Here is a 23,358-nt window from a genome sequence, read left to right as displayed (position 1 = left end):
CACGGTTCGATCCCTGATTTGGGAAGATCCCTTGGAGCAGGAAATGGCAACCCACTCCAGTATACTTGGCTGAAAAATCCCATGGACAGAAGAGCTTGGCAGGCTACAGTCCATGGAGTTGCAAAGAGTCAGACACAACTGAGCACGCGCACACACACGCGTGCGCGCGCACACACACACACACACACACACACACAAGGATATAGTCACAATTGCAATAAACCTTAATGCAAGGTGGAGACCTTAAATTACTGAACTCTCATGCTCTTGAGTTGTATGACTACAGAAATTATTGTTTTTCATTATGTTCATTACAAAGCATTAGCTTCCACTTTGCGTGATGTCCAGGGATCTTTAGGACTGGTCTCTCCTTGAATCTCACACCTCATCTCTTGCTAGCCGATCCTGCCAGGTTCCCATCACTAAGAATAAGTGACAGCTTCTAGAATGCATTGCATGCCCAGTCTGTCAGCCTCAGCCCTTTGCAGGTTATTTTCCTTTTTCTTTTTTCAGAATATCCCTCTTCACTTCACCTTCATCACTGCCATTTGTCCTTCAGAATTCAGCCCAGACGCAGATACTCCAGGAAGCTTTCCTGCTTCCTACCCCCAATGTAGAGCAGGTGCCTCTCCAGAGTGTTCAGTCTCCTTACCTCTGGCTTTCAGTTACATTCTGGCAGGCGATCAGAGGGAGGGAGCAGAGTGAGGTCTGCTTATTTGTTCCCGACTCCCTACCTGCTTGGTCACTGCATGTTGACCGTGCCCTCCATCCACGGCCCCAGCTCCTGTCGGGCGGTGCTTTGCATACAGCCCCTAACTGGTCTCTTCAACTTCCACTTCAGCCAGAGGGGTGTTGTGCCTCCTCCTGGTTTCTGGCCCCGGAGCACTAAGATGCCTTTCCTAACCATGCCCACATCTGTGTAAACAGTCCCTTTATTAACTCCCTTCAGTTGCCCAGCTGGAGGTGCCCCTGTTTCTTGCTGTGACCATGCCTGATCCACAGCTGATCCCATCTGGGGTCCAGGAGGCTTCATGCCTGTGCCGGCTCTAGGCCCCTGATTAGTCCTTAAGAAAAGCAAGATCTTTGCTAATGGGGATTCAGAAGACCTTTCAAATAAAGTCCAATATGACCTCCCCTATGATTATCTGATACCCAATCTCTTTCCTGGATCTTACACCAAAAAAATCTTAAATTGCCTACAGGCAATCCCTCCACCTTCAGCTCATGACTTTGACCAAAGTGATTGCTTTACAAACTTGCTTCTGAGTTCATTGATTCTTCCAGCTTCTTTAGGTTTTTTCTTTTCATTCACTTCCCCTCACATGTCATTCTTGCTACCTCAGTCCTTCTCTGCACTCCTTCCACAAGTTCCTCTCTCCCTTCTTTAGCAGGGACCCAGCCCTCATGTCACTGTCTCCCAGCTAGAAGGAGAATTTTCTTTCTTTGAGTTCTGTAATGCTTGGCTTCTCTATACCAAACTCTACACTGAGTTGTCAAATTTGTAAAATGCTTTATCTCACCACAAGATGGTAAACTCAAGCTGTCTCTGAGCTGGACTTCGTGACGCCCTCAGATCCAAACGCAGTGCTTTATAGCTTACATGTGCTCAAAATTATGTGTGAGATGACTGGATATGGCTGATAGATCAATAGAGGAACATTCTTTATTGCTTTAAGGTATCTGTGCCTGATATTATTCACCAACTTCTCAGTGAGTAAGACTAACATTTTCAAATTTCATCTTTTATCAACATAAATGTCGTCAAGTCCTGGTGCATAAAAGGAATACAATGAATATATAACCATTTGTATTAGCATTCTAAGACTTTTAAGTTGATAAATGTAATAATTTGGGTTCCAATTACACTAGAGAATTTAGTTTAATATTTCATAAACTGAATTATTTTCAGTTTATTTCATAAATAAATGAAATATTCCGTAAACTGAATTATTTTCAGTTTACCAACTGATAATTTTAAAAAGGAACAGTTGCTGCTTGGTAGAGATTGTCTTAGCCAAACTGTGATGCTTTGAATGAAATAATGTGTTAATTAGCAAGTGAGAAAATACTTAAATATCCTGTATGCATTACATGTAAGCAAGATAGTTTTAGGCACATGATCATTTCCTCATAGTCTCATTCGACATTTTCTTTTTCAAGTGGAATATGATCATCCTTAGAAAGAATTAGTTCCCCATTTTGATCATGAAGAGACAGCAATATCATATGAGAATTATTGCTCACCAGGACGAGCTATGGGCAACAGACCTATTAAAAGAATGCATGGCCAGTAACACTTATGCCAGACATAGTTATTTTAAAAAACTTTTTTTTAGAACCTAGGATAGCCACTGGAAAAAAAAATTAGTCTTTCTCTTTTTTTGCCTTTTGAAACTATTTTTAAATTAATCCTAAAAAAAAATAAATTAATTAATTAATTAATTAATCCTATAGGTACAAATAGCCTGACTTTTAAGAATTACCTGAAGTTGACTCTGATTCCTAAATTAAGGTCCTAACAGGCAGCTAGTTTAAAGTGCTGCTGAAATTTCCTTCCTAAAATCTTTTCCGTGGACTTTTCCCTGGGATCCACTTTCACTGGAAGTGAAAATCTACAATGAAGTCTTCTTTGCTCAGCATTTCTCTATCAGTCTTCATCTTTCATTTTCCAGTAAGCCTATCATTTTATCTGGAGTCTCTCACAATCATTGTAGGCATGTTATCCCAGCCACTTCATGTCTCAAACAGTTCCTTTGACTATTTTGGTCACATACACTTCAAGTGAAGCATTTGCACCTGCCTTGAGATTTGGACCTACGTTGAGAAGTTCTTGTAGCTAACTCCCAGTGTCAGATTCAGAAGGAGCCATGTGCTTAAATATTACCTAAATCCCAGCCCTCCAGGACCAGTAGCACTTGGGGAAGATGTGGTGTCCCGAGTGCTTTACCTGCTACATAAAGGAAGCAAGGACTGTGTTTATGGAAAATTTAAATTTGCAAACAGCATACTCCCTTTAAGAAAGCTCTTAATAGATGATTGCTAGCAGAACACAGATCATTTTGTTAGCATTGGTTGTCGATGATTCTTGAACAATTGCCTTGCATACTCTCCGCTATGCCCAGTACTAGCCACCATGGGGCACACTAGAAAATGGGAGGTACTTCTCATCACTGAAACCTCAGATTAAATGCCACCTCGAATGTGCAAGCTCTTTCCTGACCACTTACATGCATGTGCACCAACCCCAAGTCACTCACTCTCTTCACCATAACCTACCACTATCTAACAATATATTTCATATATTGTTTCTGTTACTAGCCTTAATTTGGGATTTACAATGGAAGATCCAATTGATTAGTCATCAGACAAGAAGGGAAAAAAGCCAGATTAGCTTTAATAGAATTTGTTTAGAAAAACTATATATTTTATTATTTCTTACCCTGACAGTGCTGTCATGATGGACAAATACCCCATCTGAGCTAGTTATTTAGCCTACATTAGAAAAGAGAAATGATGAATGGGAAGGACAGGTTGTGTTCATATGTTCAAAGAGGTACTATCCAAATTTAACAGTAATTAACAAATTTCATTACTTTCAAGGTGCCATGAATATCAAACATTATTGTAAATAAATAAATATTGTCATACACCTCAGAAATCAGATTCTTTTACATGAATTGGAAGAATGAATCTTACATACTTTGTAAAACAAATGATTCTTCAGTTCAACATATAAACTTCTGACATCGTAATCAGTCTTCTAACTCTATGGTTCTGTGTTATCATCCGTACTCTACTTCAGTGTGAAGTGAATCCATTAATTCAACAAAAATTTACACACTTCATACTAGATATGCCTGATCTAACAATAGTGAACAAAGCAAAGACGCTTACCTCATTGAGCTTTCAGTTGAATGGTCAAGAAAGACATTAATCAGGTAAGTGCCAATAATCATCTTTGAATGATGATATCTGAGAAAAGAAACATACCAGATGCTCTGAGAATATATGGAAGACAAAGTCAGTTGGGTCTGGGTTTGGGAGAAGTCTCCCAGAGGAAGCCATGTTTTGAGTTGAAATATGAAATAATTAGTTTTTAACTAGGTGAAGATTTAACTGTGGAGAGTGGAGATAGAGTGTGTGTTCCAGAGAGTGGAAAAATCATGTTCAAAAGAGTGGGGTAGGTTTGTTTTTGCAGCTGTTAAGGGTTCAGGAAAACACATATTTGCACTACATTGACTTTTGCTGGCAAATAGCTAAATATACTTGGTTTGTGATTGTTTATAAAACTACATCTCTAAAAGTTTGTGTGAATAACATACCATGAAACAAAGGAGTTAGGAAGCACAGTGCTGAGTATCTGGATGAACTTTAAAAAACTGCTAACCAAATGCTCTTTTCGTGAAATATATTCCTTTTGCAAATCTCAATGAGGGCTTTCAACACTTTTCCATTATCATATCTAAATTGTGCATTCTTTTAGGGACAAAGGGGGAAAGCTTAACCAGATTCATAATTTTTTAGCCACTTTCCAAGTATACTTATTGGGTCTGGTTCACTGTACAATTCTGACTTTTGATCACTTGCCAAATGAATAATGAAAAATAAATGGCTTGAATGTTCTATTACCTTCAACAGTTATAAATCAAGATGGCCAGCCCCTCATAGAAGGAAAACTTAAAGAGAAGCAAGTCAGATGGAAGTTCATCAAAAGGTGGAAAACCCGTTATTTTACACTGGCTGGAAATCAACTTCTGTTTCAAAAAGGAAAGTCTGTAAGTCCCTCTGCCATCTTTTACGCGTTTTTAAAGTCTTGATCTTTGCCAACCTGATAGGCATTTTGTTTGGAGTAAAATGGCCAATAATTTTTCCTTCTCCATTTTACAGTTTTACAGTGTCATTTTATTATATATACCTTTTTGACTGTCTGTTCTATTCATTCCTACATAAGTTGGTTCACTGTCCTTCACAGTTGATTATGGAAGGGTTTATTTGTTAACGTAAGTTTTAGAAGATGAACCACAGAAGGTCTACCCAGGAATCTTGACTTGAACCCCGTGCATTCTGTTTCCTTGTGGATCACCTACATAAATGTGTGGCTTTCTCTGACTTCTTTTACGATTGAAGGCTATATTTGGATGTGGGGACCTGAAGAAGGGGAATAGTAGGCAGGGAAGAAAGAGAAAAGGTTGATTTATTTTAAGTACTTTTTGTGTAGTCAACCCAACTCAGTTTTGTTTGGGGAAAATATTACTGTCTTTCATTTAATATTCAGTTAATGGATAGAACAAAATTCTGAAAGAATTAATAAATATTCATTTACTATAATTTTCAGTCTTAAGTAGGAGTAAATATCTGTATTCTGAATTTTCAGTGAGAAACTTGTGAAATAACATTATATTGCAATCAACAATGAAAAGTATCCCTTTCTTTCCAAATCAGATTTATTTATCATTAAACTCTTCTCACTCAAGATTGGGGAACATGAAATCTTGATGTACTTCTTGGCTATTTTGAGATATAATAATAATAACTTCTCAGTGCTTATCATGTGCCACACTGGATTACCTGTCACGATCTTCAGAACAATTCTTTGAGATCAGCACTGTATTATTGCCATTTTATAGATGGGGAAACTGAGGCACAAAGAGACTGGTGGGCTTGTCTGAGGACAGAGCCAGTAAGGTGAGAAAGGGTAAAGCTGGAGTTAGACTCAGGCAAAGTGACGCCAAAGCGTGTTCTTTTTTTTTTTTTTTTTTAACTGGATTCCTTTAAAAGCATGTTCTTAAATGAGTACACCATCAAGCTTCCCATGTACATCTAAAATACAGGGTCAGTAGCAGATCAAAGTGTGTCTGGATTAATTGATGAGAGTGTTAAATTACTAAAAAATTACATTTCACTAAGAGCACATGCACTGCATCTTTAGGATGCTCATTACCAAATTTGTTTGAACTTCTCAACAGAAATCAAATATTGTGTATCTGTATTATGATGAATTCTGATCAGTGTTCTTTTAGTTAATAAAGCTTCACATTAACTTTTTAAAGGAAAAAGAACATTTTGATGGCACCTGTTTTGAACTCATGTTACTTTCTTCATCTGTGTGTTTTGTAAAATATACAGATGGACTTTCCTATGGCTAAAGATCTTTTTGAATGAGAAATGTAATGGTGTGTTCAATTTGGAAAGTTATTGGAGGTGTAAGGAAGCATTATTTTTTAGCATAGGTTCACACTGAAGCATCTTTAAAGTGTTTAAAATGACCATTTGAACTTCCTATCTTTGTTAAAGAAATCAGAATAGAAGTTAAGATGTAGTGATTTTTCCGATCCCTTGGGACAGAGTAGAGTTAGTGCGTAAGAGTGTTTTTCCTGAACTCAAATACTGACCTTTATACTTCTTGATTCAGAGCTCTTTAATAAAAGTTAGAGAATAAGCTATTTTATGATTGGCTAACTTATTTGACATCTTTATCAGGAGATAACGATTTGACATTCCAGAAGTCTGACAGATCATTTGGCTCAAATATTAGGAAATACTATACTATAGCATAGAGACCATACCAAAACCCCTCTCATCCTCAGGGACTCTGTAGCCTTGCAGTGGTCAGCAACCCAGCTGCAGCTTCTGCCACATCATAGAGGGCCTTTCTTGTAAGTGAGGAAAATGTGCATTTTAAAGTAAGAACTAAAAGCTTATAGTGTTATTTTTCACTTATGCCTTCCAAGGTCTTCATCTCCACCAAACAGCTAGGTAATGGTTTCCTTTGATTTCTTGTCTGTTTCTATCTTAGATGATTCACTGTCCACTGTTCACATTAACTTTTTAAAGGAAAAAGAACATTTTGATGGCACCTGTTTTGAACTCATGTTACTTTCTTCATCTGTGTGTTTTGTAAAATATAACTTCATCTGTGTGTTTTCTTTCTTGTTCACTTCCTACATGTATCAATTTTCTACTATAATCTAATTTAAAATACATAATTTTATTACTGCCAGATACTTACTATAGACCAAATTAAACTAACAAAGTATTGCTATTATCTTATAGAGATATCTTCACTTTTATTCTGTATATCCCCTTAAAAAACTTTGAAAACTCTGCCTAACACCTTGTAGCATTTTAATTTACATAAATACTTTTATAAGTCTAAACAGTTGCACAAACCATACTTTCTGTTGAATTTTAAATATTGTCACTTTAAAATTTAAAAATCGCATCTCTCCTTTAAATGTAACCAATAGAATAAAAAATACCATTGCAATTTGAAACCTAACACCATCCATTTAAAAAAATACACAAATTAGCTCTTCTTTAATTGATGTGTTCAGGTTGTTTCTTTGAAATCACATTTTTGTTCTACCATTCCCATAGCATTTTATCCTGATCACCTTATCATTTTCGACTGCAGTAAAAACTATGTATATATATATTTAAATTTAGTGATTTTAATTTCTTGTGACCGTCAGTCTCAAAGTGTTAAGATCTTTTATTAACTTTTAAAAATATGTTACTTACAAAAACCTATAAGTATAACATTAAAGTAATAGTTATTAAACATTAAAAGTTAAATGCTTTTTAATGTTTGGTTGAAGGATGCTTCCCTTACATCAGTATTTTTTTTAATTGAAGTATAGTTGATATACAATGTTGTGTTAATTTCTGCTGTAAAGCAAAGTGATTCAGTTATACATTTATTTATAATATATATCTATATATACCTTCTTTTTAAATATTCTTTTTCTACAATGTTTTATCACAGGATATTGAAGATAGTCCTCTGTGCGATATATATATGTCCTCTGTCTGCTGTATCCTGTAGGACCTTGTTATTTATCTGTTCTACATAGAATAGCTTACATCTGTTAACCCCAACCTCCCACTCCATCCCTCCTCTAAGCCCCTCCCCTTTGGCAACCACAGGTCTGTTCTCTATGTCTATGTCTGCTTCTGTTTTGTAGATACTAGATTCCACATATGATAATTCCACATACCGTATGATAAGTGATATCATATGGTATTTATCTTTCTATCTCAGACTTACTTCACTTCGTATGATAATCTCTCGTTGTATCCATGCTGCAGCAGGTGGCATTATTTTGTTCTTTTTTATGGCCGAGTAGTATTCCATTGTATATATGTAACATATCTTCTTTATCCATTCATCTGCTGATGGACATTTACATTGTTTCCTTGGCTATCTTGGCTACTGTGAATAGTGCTGCTATGAACAAAGGAGTGCATGTATGTTTTTGTGTTATAGTTTTGACCAGGTATACACCAAGAGTGAGATTGCTGAGTCGTATGATAATTCTGTTTTCTGCTTTCTGAGGCACATCCATACTGTTTTCCACCGTGGTTGCACCAACTTACATTCCCACCTACAGGGCCGGAGGGTTGCCTTTACTCCACACCCTCTCCAGCTTTTCTTATTTGTAGACTTTTTAATGATGGCCATTCTGACTGGTGTGAGGTGGTACCTTATTGTAGCTTTGATTTGCTGTTTTCTAATAATTAGCAATGTCGAGCATCTTTTCATGTGCCTAGTGGCCATCTGTATGTCTTCTTCGGAGAAATGTCTATTTAGGTCTTTTGTCCCTTTTTCACTTGGATTGTTTGTTTTGTTGTTGTCGAGTTGTGTGAGCTATATGTACATTTTGGAAATTAAACCCTTGTCGGTTGCATCATTTGCAAATATTTTCTCCCATCCTGTAACTTGTCTTTTCATTTTGTTTATGATTTGCTTTGCAAAAGCTTGTAAGTTTAATTAGGTCACATTTGCTTATTTTTGTTTTAATTTCTATTGCCTTGGGAGATTGACCTAAGAAAATATTGGTACAACTTATGTCAGAGAATGCTTTGCCTATGATCTCTTCTAGGAGTTTTGTGGTGTCATGTCTTATGTTTAAGTCTCTAATCCATTTTATTTTTATGCATAGTGAGAGGGTGTGTTCTAACGTCATTGATTTACATGCAGCTCTCCAACTTTCCTAGCACCACTTGCTGAAGAGACTATCTTTTTCCCATTGTATATTCTTGCCTCCTTTGTTGAAGATTAATTGACTGAGGTGTGGGTTTATTTCTGGGCTCTGTTCTTCTGACATCAGTATTTTGAATTGCTCTTTTTGTTTGATGCTCCTGAGATTTTTCCAAGGTGGACAATACACTACAGAAAGTTTGGGATGAGTGAAAAAGATGTTTTTCCATTGCAAAGTGAAAAAAAGGTGATTATGAATGGGCAGGTAGGGAAAGGAGGGTTGGCAAGATTCTCAACCACAGGTACATTCTCCAGTAGACAAAATGGACTCAGGGATGTTAAAGATCTGAAACTGCTTTAAAGAAGTATCTGATTCCTTAAAAAATATCCATGCTAGCCCAGCCTGACAACTCTGGTGTTAGAGAGATTCTTAAGTATCTGCTTTAATGCAAAGAAAATGTAACATCATTAAATATTCCTTCCCTTAATGTTTGTGGACAAATCATGCTTCCAAAGATTGAGAAAGTTTCAAAAACAGTTTGATCTACTTAAACATTGGAGCCCTGTGTATTCAATTAACACCTCTTTCTCAGAGGTAACCCAAAGAAAAATTCAATTTCAGGCCTCTAAAATTATCTCAAATTCTGAGTTAATAGTACCCCAAATTATACAGCTACCTTTTGCTCTAACAGTGTTATTATCGATAGAAAATGGCATAAAGTCAAAGAAATATGAATCAAGCATCTTCCTCAGTCCCACCATATAATAGTTTTCTATAAATTGGCTATTTTGTTTTAGCTTAAGATAATACAACAAAAAACCAGCTGGTCACTTCTTCAGTTGTTTTCATGACTATTCGAGGCCTTAGCACCCAAAATAACAAAGGTCTCAAGTCACGTGAAGTGAACAGATTCTGATCCTCTTGGAAAATTCTCCAGGAGCCAGAGATCTTTCCATCCCCTGGAAGCCAGCTCATGTTCTTTCCTTCCCATGCATTTCAGAAAGATGATCCTGATGACTCTCCAATAGAACTCAGCAAAGTACAGAGTGTGAAAGTTGTGGCCAAGAGACGCAGGGATCGCTCTCTCCCCCGGGCTTTCGAAATCTTCACAGACAATAAAACCTATGTTTTCAAGGCCAAGGATGAGAAGAATGCAGAAGAGTGGCTCCAGTGCATCAATGTGGCAGTTGCCCAAGCAAAAGAGAGGGAAAGTAGGGAAGTAACCACGTATCTCTAGGGATTTGCAAGCCGATCTCATACCAGTTATATACAACGGACATGGCACTATAATCGCCAATGTCAAGAAAAAGAAAGAAATTCACCAAGTCATGCTGTCTTTTACTAAACACCAATGGAAAAGTTTTCCCCAGGAAGCAAGACTAAAAGTGGCAGGATCCTGATACGTTTCAGATCCATATGGCATTGGCATTAACTCTAGAACAGCTTTGTAAGGCATATAAGAAAAGGAGTTATGGATGATATGGAGCCAGAAAGGGTAGAGAAGGGATCTAGAAACTTCTGTACCTATGACATTGTACATTATAAGAAAACAACTTTAAAAGATACCTGAACTGCCTGTCCTAAGGAAAGATTAGGCACTTCTGATGAAAAGCAGTCAATAGTATTAAAAGGAAAAAACCTACAAGGAAAAGTCAAATTGATGAACACTGAGGAAAACCATACAACTTACTTACAGACATATAATTACATTTATCCTCTCCTAATGCAGAGGAGGCTAACACTTGGTAAAATGGTTCTCAAATTAAGCCAATTATGTAATAAAATATCTGTCCTTCATAACTTCTTATCTGATTATTCCTTTTAGGTTCATATAATATGATCTAAAGTTTGGTTCCTTGGCTATATCTCCTGCCAAGGCAGTAAGTGTAAGGTACAATTAAACACAGAAGACCATTTTCCCCATCTTCAAAATATATGTCATTTCTGTTAAATTTTGAGATTTTAAAGTTCTATACTTTCCTTCTTTTCATTCAATATTTTAATACCTCCAAATTATAAACATGTGTTTGTTTTTGCCATTACCCATAATTAAAAAGAATTAAATCATGGTAGGTAGAATTCTAGAATGGCTTTCATGACCCAAACCCTGGTAAAATCTCTTCCCCTGAGTATGCTGGAACCTACAGCTTCTAACTAATAGAATATGGCAAACAGGATAGGATAGTCTCTCCCATGATTATGTTGCATTACATGGCAAAGGAAGGAAGTGTTTCAGATGTAATGAAGGTCCTTAATCAGATGACTGAGTTAACTGAGAGGATATGGTCTTGGGTAGGCCTGACCTAATCAGATGAGACCTTTGAAAGGGTGAACAAGTCAGAGACTCTCTGTCTCCCACTGACCTTGAATAAGCTGCCATGAGTTCTACAGCTTCATGGAAATGAATTTTGCCACAAGCAGTGTGAGCAGCTTGGAAAAGGATCCTGAGCCTCAGATAAGAGGCCATTTGCCACCAACACCTTGATTGCAACTATGCGAAACCTTAAGCAGAGAACCCAGCTACACCATGCTTGGACTCCTGATCCATGGAAGCTTTGTGATAATAAATATGTGCTGTTTTAAACTATTAAGTGTGTGCGATAATTTGTCATGTAGCAATAGATAACTAATACAAAAGCTAACTTATAATACACATACAGATTTTTTCCTTGAAATTTATTAAACACAGTCTAGTATAGAAACATGGAGAAATGATGTTAAGTACTCAGTACTCTGAATTCTACCCTGACTCTATTGCTAACTCACTAGGATAGGAAGAACAAAAGGGCCAAGTTTAAGGAAGGGACCATTCAATTTTAAGTTTAAATGTAAAGTTTGAGAGTATTGTGAGTCATGGAAGTTCTTACAAGTTGGAAATAAGTTTGGGAGGTCAAAATTTGGGCTCATCATGTATATAGCTGGTCACTGAAGATGTGGAATTAGAAGAAATTACTCAGGGAGAGTTAGACAACAGAATTAATAAGAGCTTCCTTGGGACACCCAGCATTTAAACAAAGAGAGGCTGATTAGTGTTCAGAGATACTATAAACCAGAGGAAATAATGTCACAAGAGCCAAGGTTTTCAAGGGGAAGAAAGAGATCAGTCATGTGAAATCCTGAAGAGTAATTGCTTAAGATAAAGAATGATTTTTGCAACTAAGAAGCAAGAACATTGGCTTGTGTCATTGGCAAGAGCAATTTCATTGGAGTGATGACATGAAAGTCAAATTTCAGTGAGTTGAGGAATCAACAAGAGGTTAAGAGTTTAAAACAACATTGAACTCCCCTTTCAACAACATGAGGCTAAGATGGAAAAAAGTGGTCTTGTTGTTTGTTTTAAGGATGCATTAGACCTAAAGGAAAGAAGTTTAAAACACAGAAAGAAAGAGGAAAAATAACTTTGCTTGAGCAAAGTTTCTAGAAGTGAAGGATGAAATCGCCTTTATTCCACAACAATTTATGGGAACTGCTACCAAGCATCAGGTACCATGGTGAGCCTAGAAATATGAAAATAAAAGATCCAGCTCCTCCCTTCAAGGAGTTTACAGTGTAGTGGAGAAAAGAGACCTGTACAACAAAAATTGAAATGCTGTGTGGCCACGTGCCTTGATGGAGGTATGCACAGGGTCCTGAGGAAACACAGGAGAAAACACCCTTGTAAGTGACTTGAAATTCAGCTTGGCCTCCCATAACTGTTCTCCAGAAGTGTTAGAGAATGAACTTGTCTTAAAGAACTAGTAGGAGTGTTGTGGGCAGACAAGAAGCAAATGACCAGCAGAGGGAACCATCTTGCAAAGGCCAAGGAGGAAGAGGGAACATGGTTCATTTGTAAAACAGCAAGTCCTCAGCTGGGATTGGGACATAAGGGGCCTGTTGGGAGTGGTACAGAATACGCCTATAGGCCTGCACGGTCGTAGCATGTAGGGCTCGGGCCGATGCTAAGGATCTTGAACTTTTTCCTTAAGATGGTGAAACATATTGAAAGGTTTTAAGAAGATTTGTATTTAGAGAAAAATCTTAATCATGGTATAGAGAATGGATTGTGGCAGGGAAATGATTTGGGGGGTTCTTGGAAGGTGGTGGGGCTTCTGTGATAGCTCAGTTGGTAAAGAATCTGCATGCAATGCAGGAGACCCCGGTTTGATTCCTGGGTTGGGAAGATCCCCTGGAGAAGGGAACAACTACCCACTCCAGTATTCTGGCCTGGAGAATTCCATGGACTGTATAGTCCATGGGTCTCAAGGAATTGGACACAACTGAGCGACTTTCACTTCACTAGAAGGTGGTGAGGACTTAAACTGATATAGTAGCAGAGGGGTTGGAGGAGAATGAAAATGCAGGAAGAATATTGAATTAGTAAACTGGACAGGACACTAGTGGACTAGATGGAGCTGGAGTATAGAAATGGGAAGGAAAGAGTCTCTGATGACTCCAAGGTGCTTTGGGGAAGCCTGATGCTTGATGATAGCATTCATTGAGATAGAAAATTCCAAAGCAACAGTTTAAGAGGTGGGGCAGATGGTAAATTTAATTTTAACATTCTCACATGGCGCTAGTGGTAAAGAACCCACCTGCCAATGCAGGAGACGTGGGTTTGATTCCTGGGCTGGGAAGACCCCCTGGAGGAGGGCATGGCAACCCACTGCAGTATTCCTGCCTGGAGAATCCCCATGGAGAGAGGACCCTGGCAGGCTACAGTCCATAGGGTTGCAAAGAGTCAGACACGACTGAAGTGACTTCACGTATACAGAGTATATGTATTCAGAGTCTAGCCAAGTGATTCACCTTGGACTAGAGGGACATATCCTTCTATGAAGTTGTGCAGGAAAAGGGTGAGAAAAAGAATAATTGTAAAAATTCTCTAAATAGTATTTTTAAATCTACTAGCTCGTTTATATGAGTCACCCTCCTAACCTACCTGGTGAATAACCCTACCTAGTTTAATCAATTAAGAAAAATTGAAATAGACAAATAGAAATAAAGTAGAATTATTGTTGAGACTTAATTAACTAGTTGCATCTAGTTTAGAGCACAACTCTCAGAGCCTTTGAGCCAGTATGATCAGAGACCCAAGTTTGATCCCTGAGTCAGGAAGATACCCTGGAGGAGGGCATGGCAGCCCACTCCAGTGTTCTTACCTGAAGAATCCCATGGACAGAGGAGCCTGGCAGGCTACAGTCCATTGGGTCACAAAGAGTCAGACACGGCTGAAGCAACAGAGCACACACATGCAAAGAATGATATTTCTGGTTTCAATCCATGATGCAGTAATTCCAAATGCAGGCAAATTTTCCTGGGTTCAGAATCACACTAGGCATTTTAGAATCGTTGTTTTCTCACTGATGTTTCTGGCATATCCATCCCCATTGCCAGTTGGCTTACCACAGACTGGCCTTTCCCAAGAGGGCTGCTGTTCCTGACACCAGTCTACGAAGAAACCACTTTCTAAACATGTTTAAACCTTTATATATGTTGGTATGAAGACAATTATAATCGTAGTCAGAAATTCAAGTGGTTTTCATTTTTACTTCATTGTGACTTTTTCATCCCAGATAGCTGTGGAAACATAAATGTTTATGTGTGAGGTTCTCATCTTGTTATTTCTTAAGAACTTGGAGTTTGGTAAAAACAAACGTTCAATATTTTTCTAACACTAGGTTTTCTAGAAAATCCTTGGCTGGTGATGTTGAGGGACATTTCTGGGTCATCTTCCATTTGCTTACTTTGGGGCTTATTTATTATGATTATGCTCAAACATAAATATAGATTACTTAGTTGAAGAAACATTCCCTACTTTAGGAAATAGTTCTGAGATGAGGTAAGAGAATATGTGAGATGAATTCAAGGTGTGTTGCAGAGAAGTAAAAACCACAAATGCCCTAGTCAGAATTTCTAGTTCTCAAAAGCTAAGCTTTTAGATGAAAAACCCCAGATGTTGTCTTGTTCCAGAATAGTGCCAGGGTGTAGACCTCTTGGGGCTCTTCCTCCCCAGTGATGCTTCTGAAGGACAAAGGGGTTGGAAAATCAGGGAGATTCCTTCCAAGGAATCTGGTAATGTTAGCAGTCTGGAAAAAGCACAGGATTCGCACATGGACACATGAGGATTCAAGTCCTACTTCTTGCCCAGACTAAACTACCAACCTGAGAAAAATCACTCCTCTCTCATTTCTGGGTTGGGGATAATTTATCTGTGGAGTACAATTGCCATGAGGCTTAAATGCCATGTAAAAGCCTCCAGCAGAGAACCTTTGGGGCTTCCCAGTGGCTCAGTGGTAAAGAATCCGCCTGCCAGTGCAGGAGACTTTGGTTTGATCCCTGGGTTGGGAAGATCCCCTGGAGAAGGGAACAGCTACCCATTCCAGTATTCTAGCCAGGAGAATTCCATGGACTGTGTAGTCCATGGGGTTGCAAAGATTCGGACACGACTGAGTGAGTTTCATTTTCATTTCACAAGAAAAAAAGAAAACCTACCAATGAAATTATAATGCAATGCCTTAATAATAGTCTAATGAATAGTGTTTTACTTCAAAAGGTCTTTTATTGATTATGAGGGATTTAGCAGGTTTTTTCTGACTTTAGGTACTGTGCATGGTATGTGATATGTAATCCTATAGATTGGTATCTATTCCAGTAACAGAGTGAAACATGGCTTTATTACATGTTGATGTCTTCCTTTCTTAGGCAAAACACTTGTTGGTTGCTTTGCTAGCCACCAAGTACAAGGCTGTAGGGCCTTGCATAACCTGGTGATAAAAGGATGAACAGGAGAAGGTGGAAACCTGTCCCGTATGGAACTGTGGTCATTCCCCCACTGATGGCTCTTTGGCTAAGTAATGTCATGATTCATTCCAGTCCCCTTCTGTGCTTTTCTGTGTACCTGATAAATTTTTGTTTCAAAGTCAGATCATGGTATGATTTGTTAAGACATACTAACCAGCAGTTTATATACTAAACCTGTAGTGTTGACCATGTACATAATTCAGTTGAGGTTACAACACAAAGAGCTGGGGTCAAGTTCAAGTGACACCTGACCAGAGTCATTCCTGATGTATCATGATTGCAAACCACCAGTGACTGTAAGACGCATCCCAATTTCAGAACTGATTAAAAATGGGAGGAGAAAAAGTGAATAAAGGATCGAAAGTAAGTACTAATTTAAAGGTTCCACAGTATTCAAAACTATATGTAAAAGTTTATTATGAACAATACATCATACAGCAAATGTAAGAATTTTAAAAATCTTTTAACATGCTTTAAAAGGCCCCAATGCATTAATTCTCAAAGGTATGAGATCAGCCATTCTTGTGCATGCTTACCCTCTCTATTAGTCATGGTTCTCCTTGTTCTATTCAGGTCCCCAAGGGATTGGATTGGTTAGAGTGGATCTCTATTCAGTCTGCTGATTCAAAGTGCTAATCTGTTCCAGATACACCTTCACAGACACACCCAGAAAACCTTTTACCAGCTATCTGGGCATCTCTCAGTCAGGTTGACGTGTAAAATTAATCATTTGATGGAAACAAAGGTCGCTAATGTCCACACGCAAGCCGTGTTTCTGGTGTGTCCACTCCCTGAACGCTCCTTTATCCAAGTCCCCTTCCCCGGCAGGGATGCTCCATGAGGTATGGACCAAGATGGCAGGAGTGAACGTCGGGGTGCATGGTGCATCTTTTACCCATTGTCACAGATTGGGGAGCATGGGGGTACACTCGGGATGATGTCTGAACAGGAATCCAGTCCAGGAAGGAGGAACATATCCAGAAGAGCCCTAGCAGTCAGTCATGCCAGAGATGAGAGTTGGGAGGCAAGGCCTGGAGCTGAGTTGGAAGCTGGGGACCCAGGGAGGAGCAGGGGGAGGCATAGAGCAGTGTGGGGAGGATGGATGGTGGGCCGTGTGAACTGCAGGGCGTCAGGACGAGCCCCAGGGCTGGGCTTTTCCAGGCACCTGTCTGGGTGAGCAGGGTTCTGTGTGGTGTGCTTTGATGAGACAGGTTTCTGCCTGGTCCTGTCCATCTTTCTATCACCAGGTTACACAAGGCCCTATAGCCTTGTACCTGGTGGAACAGGCCACCAGCTCCGGCAGAGGCTTAAGCTCCTGGGCACTGCCCTGCGAACCCCGGCCTCACCAAGCAGTTTCCATATTGACATTCTTCTCATTCTCTATCCTCAGCCTAGCACATATTGAACTTGTCTACTTCAAAGGAAAAGCTTTCTGGGTGTATGGGGAGGGGAGCCAGAAATCCTAGAACTTTCTTGTGCGTTATTCTGTAAGATGATAATCAGACACATTGTGTTTACATAATTCCTGGTGCCTTTTTGAACCTTTTTAAAGCTTTAGTCAAATAGAAGGAAAATATACATCCTTTGTCTTTCAATCAATAAAAATGACTAGAATTCACATTAGTACTGAGAAGAAAAGGGAAACCCACTCCAGTGTTCTTGCCTGGAGAATTCCTTGGACAGGAGAGTCTGGTGGGCTACAGTTCATGGGGTCACAAAGAGTCAGACACAGCTGAACAACTGAGAACCTAAAAGAGTTATAAAATATGCAAATAATGGAAAAATGGAAAATACTCAAACAAATGAGAAATGTATTTGTTAATAGGAATTACAGACCTCACCAGAAACTTGGGAGGGGACAGATAATAGTAATAATTCTAATCTTTACTTTCAGAAGTTTTTTAGAATATTTCTTTGCCTTGTTTTGTTTTTTAACCACCAGTCCACTTGCATCGGGATAATACACATTTGTCAGTGTAGTACACATTTATACACGTACACATCCACATATTCTTTTACACATGAGTTGTGACAGTAAAACAATTCTCACATGTAGCTTGTAGAAATCAGTCTTGTTATGTCATTGTCCCTGTTGCTCTAACTATCTATCTAATTAGGCTAGGACTTCATGTAATCAGAAGAACTTAGTGTGTCTTGCACTGTTCTTAATGGAAATTCACTCATACACACTTGATAACCTCTGGGAATATTCTGTTCCTCCTTATTCAAAGCTATTGTAATATGGAGGAAATGTTCTAAACGTCTTTTCTGTTAAAAGAGAAAAGCAATGTCTGAGTAAGTCCATCTTTTTTTTTTTTTTTTAACCAAGAGCAGTCTGGAAATGTCTATCTTAAAAGGTTAACCATGAAATATAATACTTAGGGTATGTGTGTTTAAGTGCTATTTTGAAACCGTTTTAATCAGGATTCACTAAAACATTTCACAGAGGGATACCTTAAGCTTTTCCATGCAAACATCCTTTACCTATGTAATCATGTTCTTGACACCACTATACTATCCAGAAATCCTCCTTTTATATCAGCCTCGAGTGAATATAAATCAAATTCCACTGCAGTGGATACTGTCATTGTGAGCTTCCTTGTAAGGAAGTCATTCACCGGCAGCATGTAAGACAGACAGGTAAACTAGGTCAAGTTCTTCCAAGAAAGGGGGCTCAGCACTTATCATTCAGTTAACAGTATAATGGGGTGTTGGAGTCAGAAGAACCTTAGAGTAGGGGTCCAACCTCCCTCTGCCCCAACCATAGAGAAATCCCTTCCTTGTCATCATTGGCAGGTATCTTTCCAGCTGCTCAAACACTTCCAGGGACAGAAAATGCATTACTTTATCACTAGTCCACATGCTTTTTAAATAGATATTTTCTGATCATGAAAATAATATTGTATAAAATTCAGAAAACACAGAAAAAGACTATTAAAATACAACAAAAATTACCCACAATCCCCAAACCCAAAAACATCCAATAGAAATGTTTGGATGTGATTCCTATTAAGTTACTCATCCTTTGTATTGTTTTTTTTTGGAAAATTCTACCTTTTGGTAATTTCTAACCTTTGGTCTTAATCTCTCACACACAGCCAGACAAAATTTCTACTCCCTCTTCCCCAAGACAACCAAGTAGTTGATTCAAAGTATTCATCCAAAACCATGTATTGCTCATACAATACGTGCCAGATACTATGCCAAGGCATTGACTGATAAATTGTCGATGCTTTTAGGAGACTCAGTAAATAAGTACATATTTATCTATTAAGTAAAGCAAAGCAGAAAGCACCTCTTTTCTATTTTTTTTTTTTCATTTACTTTTATTAGTTGGAGGCTAATTACTTCACAACATTGCAGTGGGTTTTGTCATACATTGATATGAATCAGCCATAGATTTACACGTATTCCCCATCCCGATCCCCCCTCCCACCTCCCTCTACACCCGATTCCTCTGGGTCTTCCCAGTGCACCAGGCCCAAGCACTTGTCTCATGCATCCCACCTGGGCTGGTGATCTGTTTCACTTTAGATAATATACATGCTGTTCTCTCGAAACATCCCACCCTCGCCTTCTCCCACAGAGTTCAAAAGTCTGTTCTGTACTTCTGTGTCTCTTTTTCTGTTTTGCATATAGGGTTATCATTACCATCTTTCTAAATTCCATGTATATGTGTTAGTATGCTGTAATGTTCTTTATCTTTCTGGCTTACTTCACTCTGTATAATGGGCTCCAGTTTCATCCGTCTCATTAGAACTGATTCAAATGAATTCTTTTTAATGGCTGAGTAATATTCTATGGTGTATATGTACCACAGCTTCCTTATCCATTCATCTGCTGATGGGCATCTAGGTTGCTTCCATGTCCTGGCTATTATAAACAGTGCTGCGATGAACATTGGGGTGCACGTGTCTCTTTCAGATCTGGTTTCCTCCGTGTGTATGCCCAGAAGTGGTATTGCTGGGTGAAAGCACCTCTTTTTAAAAAACTTTTATTGGCATATAGTTGCTTTCCAGTGTTGTGTTAATTTCTGCTATATAGCAAAGTGAATCAGTTATATACATACATACATATATACATATATGTATGTATATATGTACTCTTTTTTAGACTTCCTTCCCATTTAGGCCACCTCAGAGCATTGAGTAGTTCCCTGTGAAAACTCTGAATATTCATTGGAAGGACTGGTGCTGAAGCTAAAGCTACAATACTTTGGGCACCTTATATGAACGGCCAACTCATTGGAAAAGATCCTGATGCTGGAAAATATTGAAGGTGAAAGAAGGGGTGGCGGAGGATGAGGTGGTTGGATGGCATCACTGACTCAGTGGACATGAGTTTGAGCAAACTCCAGGTGTGCTCAAAGCTAGTGAAGGACAGGGAAGCCTGACGTGCTCCAGTTCATGGGGTCACAAAGAGCCGGACATGACCTAGCAACTGAATAACAACAACAATGTTCAGACCCTGTGCTAGGCATTGGGAATGCTGTGGTCATCAAGATATGCCAACCTTTGTGGAATTTATATTCTAGTAAAAGAGAAAGATGTTAAAGTCTTTCCTTAATTAATTATGAAATTGCTATATGACCAGTACTTCAAGGAAGCACAATGGATAGAGATCATGAAATGAAAGGACTGACCTCGTCAGGAAGGTAAGGACAGCTTATCTTCCTTATCTGACCTGAGATCTGAAGGACCAACAGGAGTTAATATTCTGCAGGAGAGGTGAAGGAAAAGCAGAAGAGAAGAGAGATCATGATCAGAGAAGACCACAGGGAGGAGAAAGTCACAGTCCACTGGCGTAATCAAAGCAGGCCAGCGTGTCCAGAAAACAGCAGAGAGGAGAGGAGCTCTGATAAGGATAGTGAGACGGGGATACGGGCAAGTCATGCAGGCCCAGAGGGAGAGCTATTGTCAGGCTGAAACTAGGGTGACATGATTAGATCAGCAGCTTTATAAGTCCCCCAGCTGCTGTGTGGAGAATGGGTTGTTGGGAAAGCAAGAATAGAGACTGGGAGAAAGATAGGAGGCTACTAATATAGTACAGGCAAGAGATTGTATGGAGCGGGTGGCACTGGAAATAGAAATGGACGGTTGGTGAGGTATTTTTGAAATAAAACTTACAGGACTTGGAGATGGATAAGAATCCACTCTCTGGATTCTGACACCACTCGATTAGGTGGGAGCACTGTTCTGTAAAGAGAACACTCAAGGAGGTCAGGCAGAGGGCAGGTCTTGTCTGCAGAGGAGGGGTGATGAGAGGGCGATGTCACAGACTTGGTGGAGACAGAGAAGGGGGCAGTAGACAATGTGGGGGGGGCGGGTCGCAAACCCTCCTCCGGAGAGGAGGTGATAATATTCTGGGCCTTGAAGAAGGAATCCAATTTTCTTCTCTAGCAGACCTGTCTTTTCACACTCTCCAGTCAAAGAGGAGAGAGGGGAGAGCCCATTCTAGTTTGAGGGAACCAAGTTGCCAAGGCTCAGGATTAAAGTTAAAGAGACAACATAAGTAAGCAAGAATGAGGACAGGATCACTTGTTTTTAATGACTTATTTGTGCCCTTGTTCCCAAAGTTATTTATGATTTTTTTTTAACAACAACAAAAAAAGGTGTTGTAGATTTTAAAAATAACTGTGGTGGACACTGATGATGCTAGTCTGTTCAGACTGATCTCACAAATCACCCTGGACTGGGTGAAATATAATGACAGCCATTTATTTCTCAGTTCTGGAGGCTGAAATACCAAGAATAAGGGGCCAGAAGATTCAGTGTCTGGTGAGGTTCTGCTTCTGGTTCACATATGGCCATCTTGCTGTGTCCTCACGTGGCAGATGAGGGAGGGAGCTCTCCGGGTTTCTTTTATGAGGGCACTCATTACATTCACAAGGGCTGTGCACTCATCTCCTGATTACTTCCCAAAGGTACCACCTCCAAACACCATCACAGCAGAGACTAGATTTAAACACATGAATTTCAGGGGACACAATCATTCCGTCTATAGCACTCATGCCTTACCAAGACCCTTCTCCAGCGAAGAACTTGGTGCTGCAGCACAAATTTGAACTGAGTCAGGCACAACAACAAAAGGAGGGTCATTCTACCTCCTGAGCCCTCCCTGGGGTCAGCTGAGGCTATCACTGAGACTACATCAGAGCTCAACTTTTCCCCCTCCCCAATCTTGATTCTTCTCCACTTCCTCCCATAGATGTTGATTCCAGGGGTACACCTTAATAAATATTCTGAACCTTAAATTCTGTCTCAGGGACCACGTCCCAGAAAGTCCAGCCAGACTGAGAGTCAATAAAGGCATAGCACAGAAGGAAACAGGCAGGAGAAGCAGGCAGCAGGCCGACTGTAGCTGATTAAATGGGTGCGGTGAGGCTCTCCCCACTGCAAAAGGCAGATGGGGCTCAGAGCTGACTGCATGCTTCCACGCAGCCAAAATTAGGAGAGACATTCACTCAGATCCATGAGTCACAGTTTCCCAGACTAAAAATAAGCCAGTCTCCCAGAGGAAGAAAATACTCCCAATATTGAGACCCAAGAATTTTTTCCTGTGGGGCCTCCCCAAGAGAACTCTAATATAGCAACAACCTTCCATATGTCCCACTCAGGGCAAGAGTATGTTTCACAAGGATGTGTAAGGGTACAAACACCCTCATGAGTTCAAATAGGCAAAGAATGTGATTTTCTTTATTACTTTGTGCATGCTTCAGCTGTGTCCGATTCTTTGAGACCATATGGACTGTAGCCCACCAGACTCCTCTGTCCATGAGATTTGCCAAGGCAAAATTACTGTAGTAGGCTGCTATGCCCTCCTCCAGGGGATCTTCCTGACCCAGGGACTGAACCCCTGTCTCATGTTTTCTGCATTGGCAAGTGTGTTCTTTACCACCAGTGCCACCTGGGAAGCCTGGTTTATTACTTTGTATTTTACTTAGTTTATGCCTTGAACCCTGGTCCCAATTCACCTGGTGAAAAAAAATGTCATCTTAGTCTAGTTGGGGGAAACTCAACTAGGAGTAGTCTCCATCTATTCAGGTTTTTCCTAGTCCCCCTTCCCCACAACATCCCCAAATGTATTATTTATGCAACAAGGTTCATATCCTAGTTCTTCACAGTCATGAGATTTCTAACCTCAAAATTGCTACTTGAGAGACTTAAAATCCTATTTTCTGAAAGTATTATCTCTGCTGTGAGGCTCACAAGTTCATTCTGAAATTCAGAGGCTGACAATTCACTGTTATTTTCTAAGGCAATGAATGCCTCCTGAAGCCTGAATGAGGAGGTAGGGGTGGTGGGGGAGGGCAAAAACCAGTCTCAGTGATTTTTAAAAAGCCTATCGGTTAATAGATTGATTGTAACATTCAGCATTGAAAACCAATAGTGCAACACTAGTATACAAAACAAATAAAAATAATTTGGGTGAGGGGTTCAAACTATGAGGTCCAGACAGACAGTGTGTGGTAAGATGTAATTAAGTCAAAGATGCATTGATTAAAGTGTAGTTGATTTACAATGTTGTGTTAATTTCTCCTGGACTGCAAAGTGATTCTTTATACATACATATACATTCTTTTTTCTATTTTTTCCAT

At 39.3% G+C, this 23,358-nt stretch overlaps 1 protein-coding gene across 2 annotated transcripts in view; it reads left to right on the top strand.

Annotated features, from left to right (window-relative positions):
- The window catches only part of VEPH1 (ventricular zone expressed PH domain containing 1), a 248,514-nt gene extending 238,221 nt beyond the window's left edge, over nt 1–10,293 (top strand). For both annotated transcript variants that reach the window (XM_061167858.1, XM_061167857.1), the window contains 2 exons: nt 4,639–4,775; nt 9,982–10,293. In XM_061167858.1, the coding sequence (XP_061023841.1) occupies nt 4,639–4,775; nt 9,982–10,218 (374 nt within the window). In that variant the 3' untranslated portion in view covers nt 10,219–10,293. The remainder of the gene's footprint in view (nt 1–4,638; nt 4,776–9,981) is intronic.
- The last annotated feature ends 13,065 nt before the right edge of the window (nt 10,294–23,358 follow it).

This window comes from Dama dama, chromosome 19, assembly GCF_033118175.1.
Source record: "Dama dama isolate Ldn47 chromosome 19, ASM3311817v1, whole genome shotgun sequence".
Lineage (NCBI taxonomy): Eukaryota > Metazoa > Chordata > Mammalia > Artiodactyla > Cervidae > Dama > Dama dama.
Note: the sequence above shows the minus strand (reverse complement) of the source record. Positions and strands in the feature narration are given on the sequence as shown.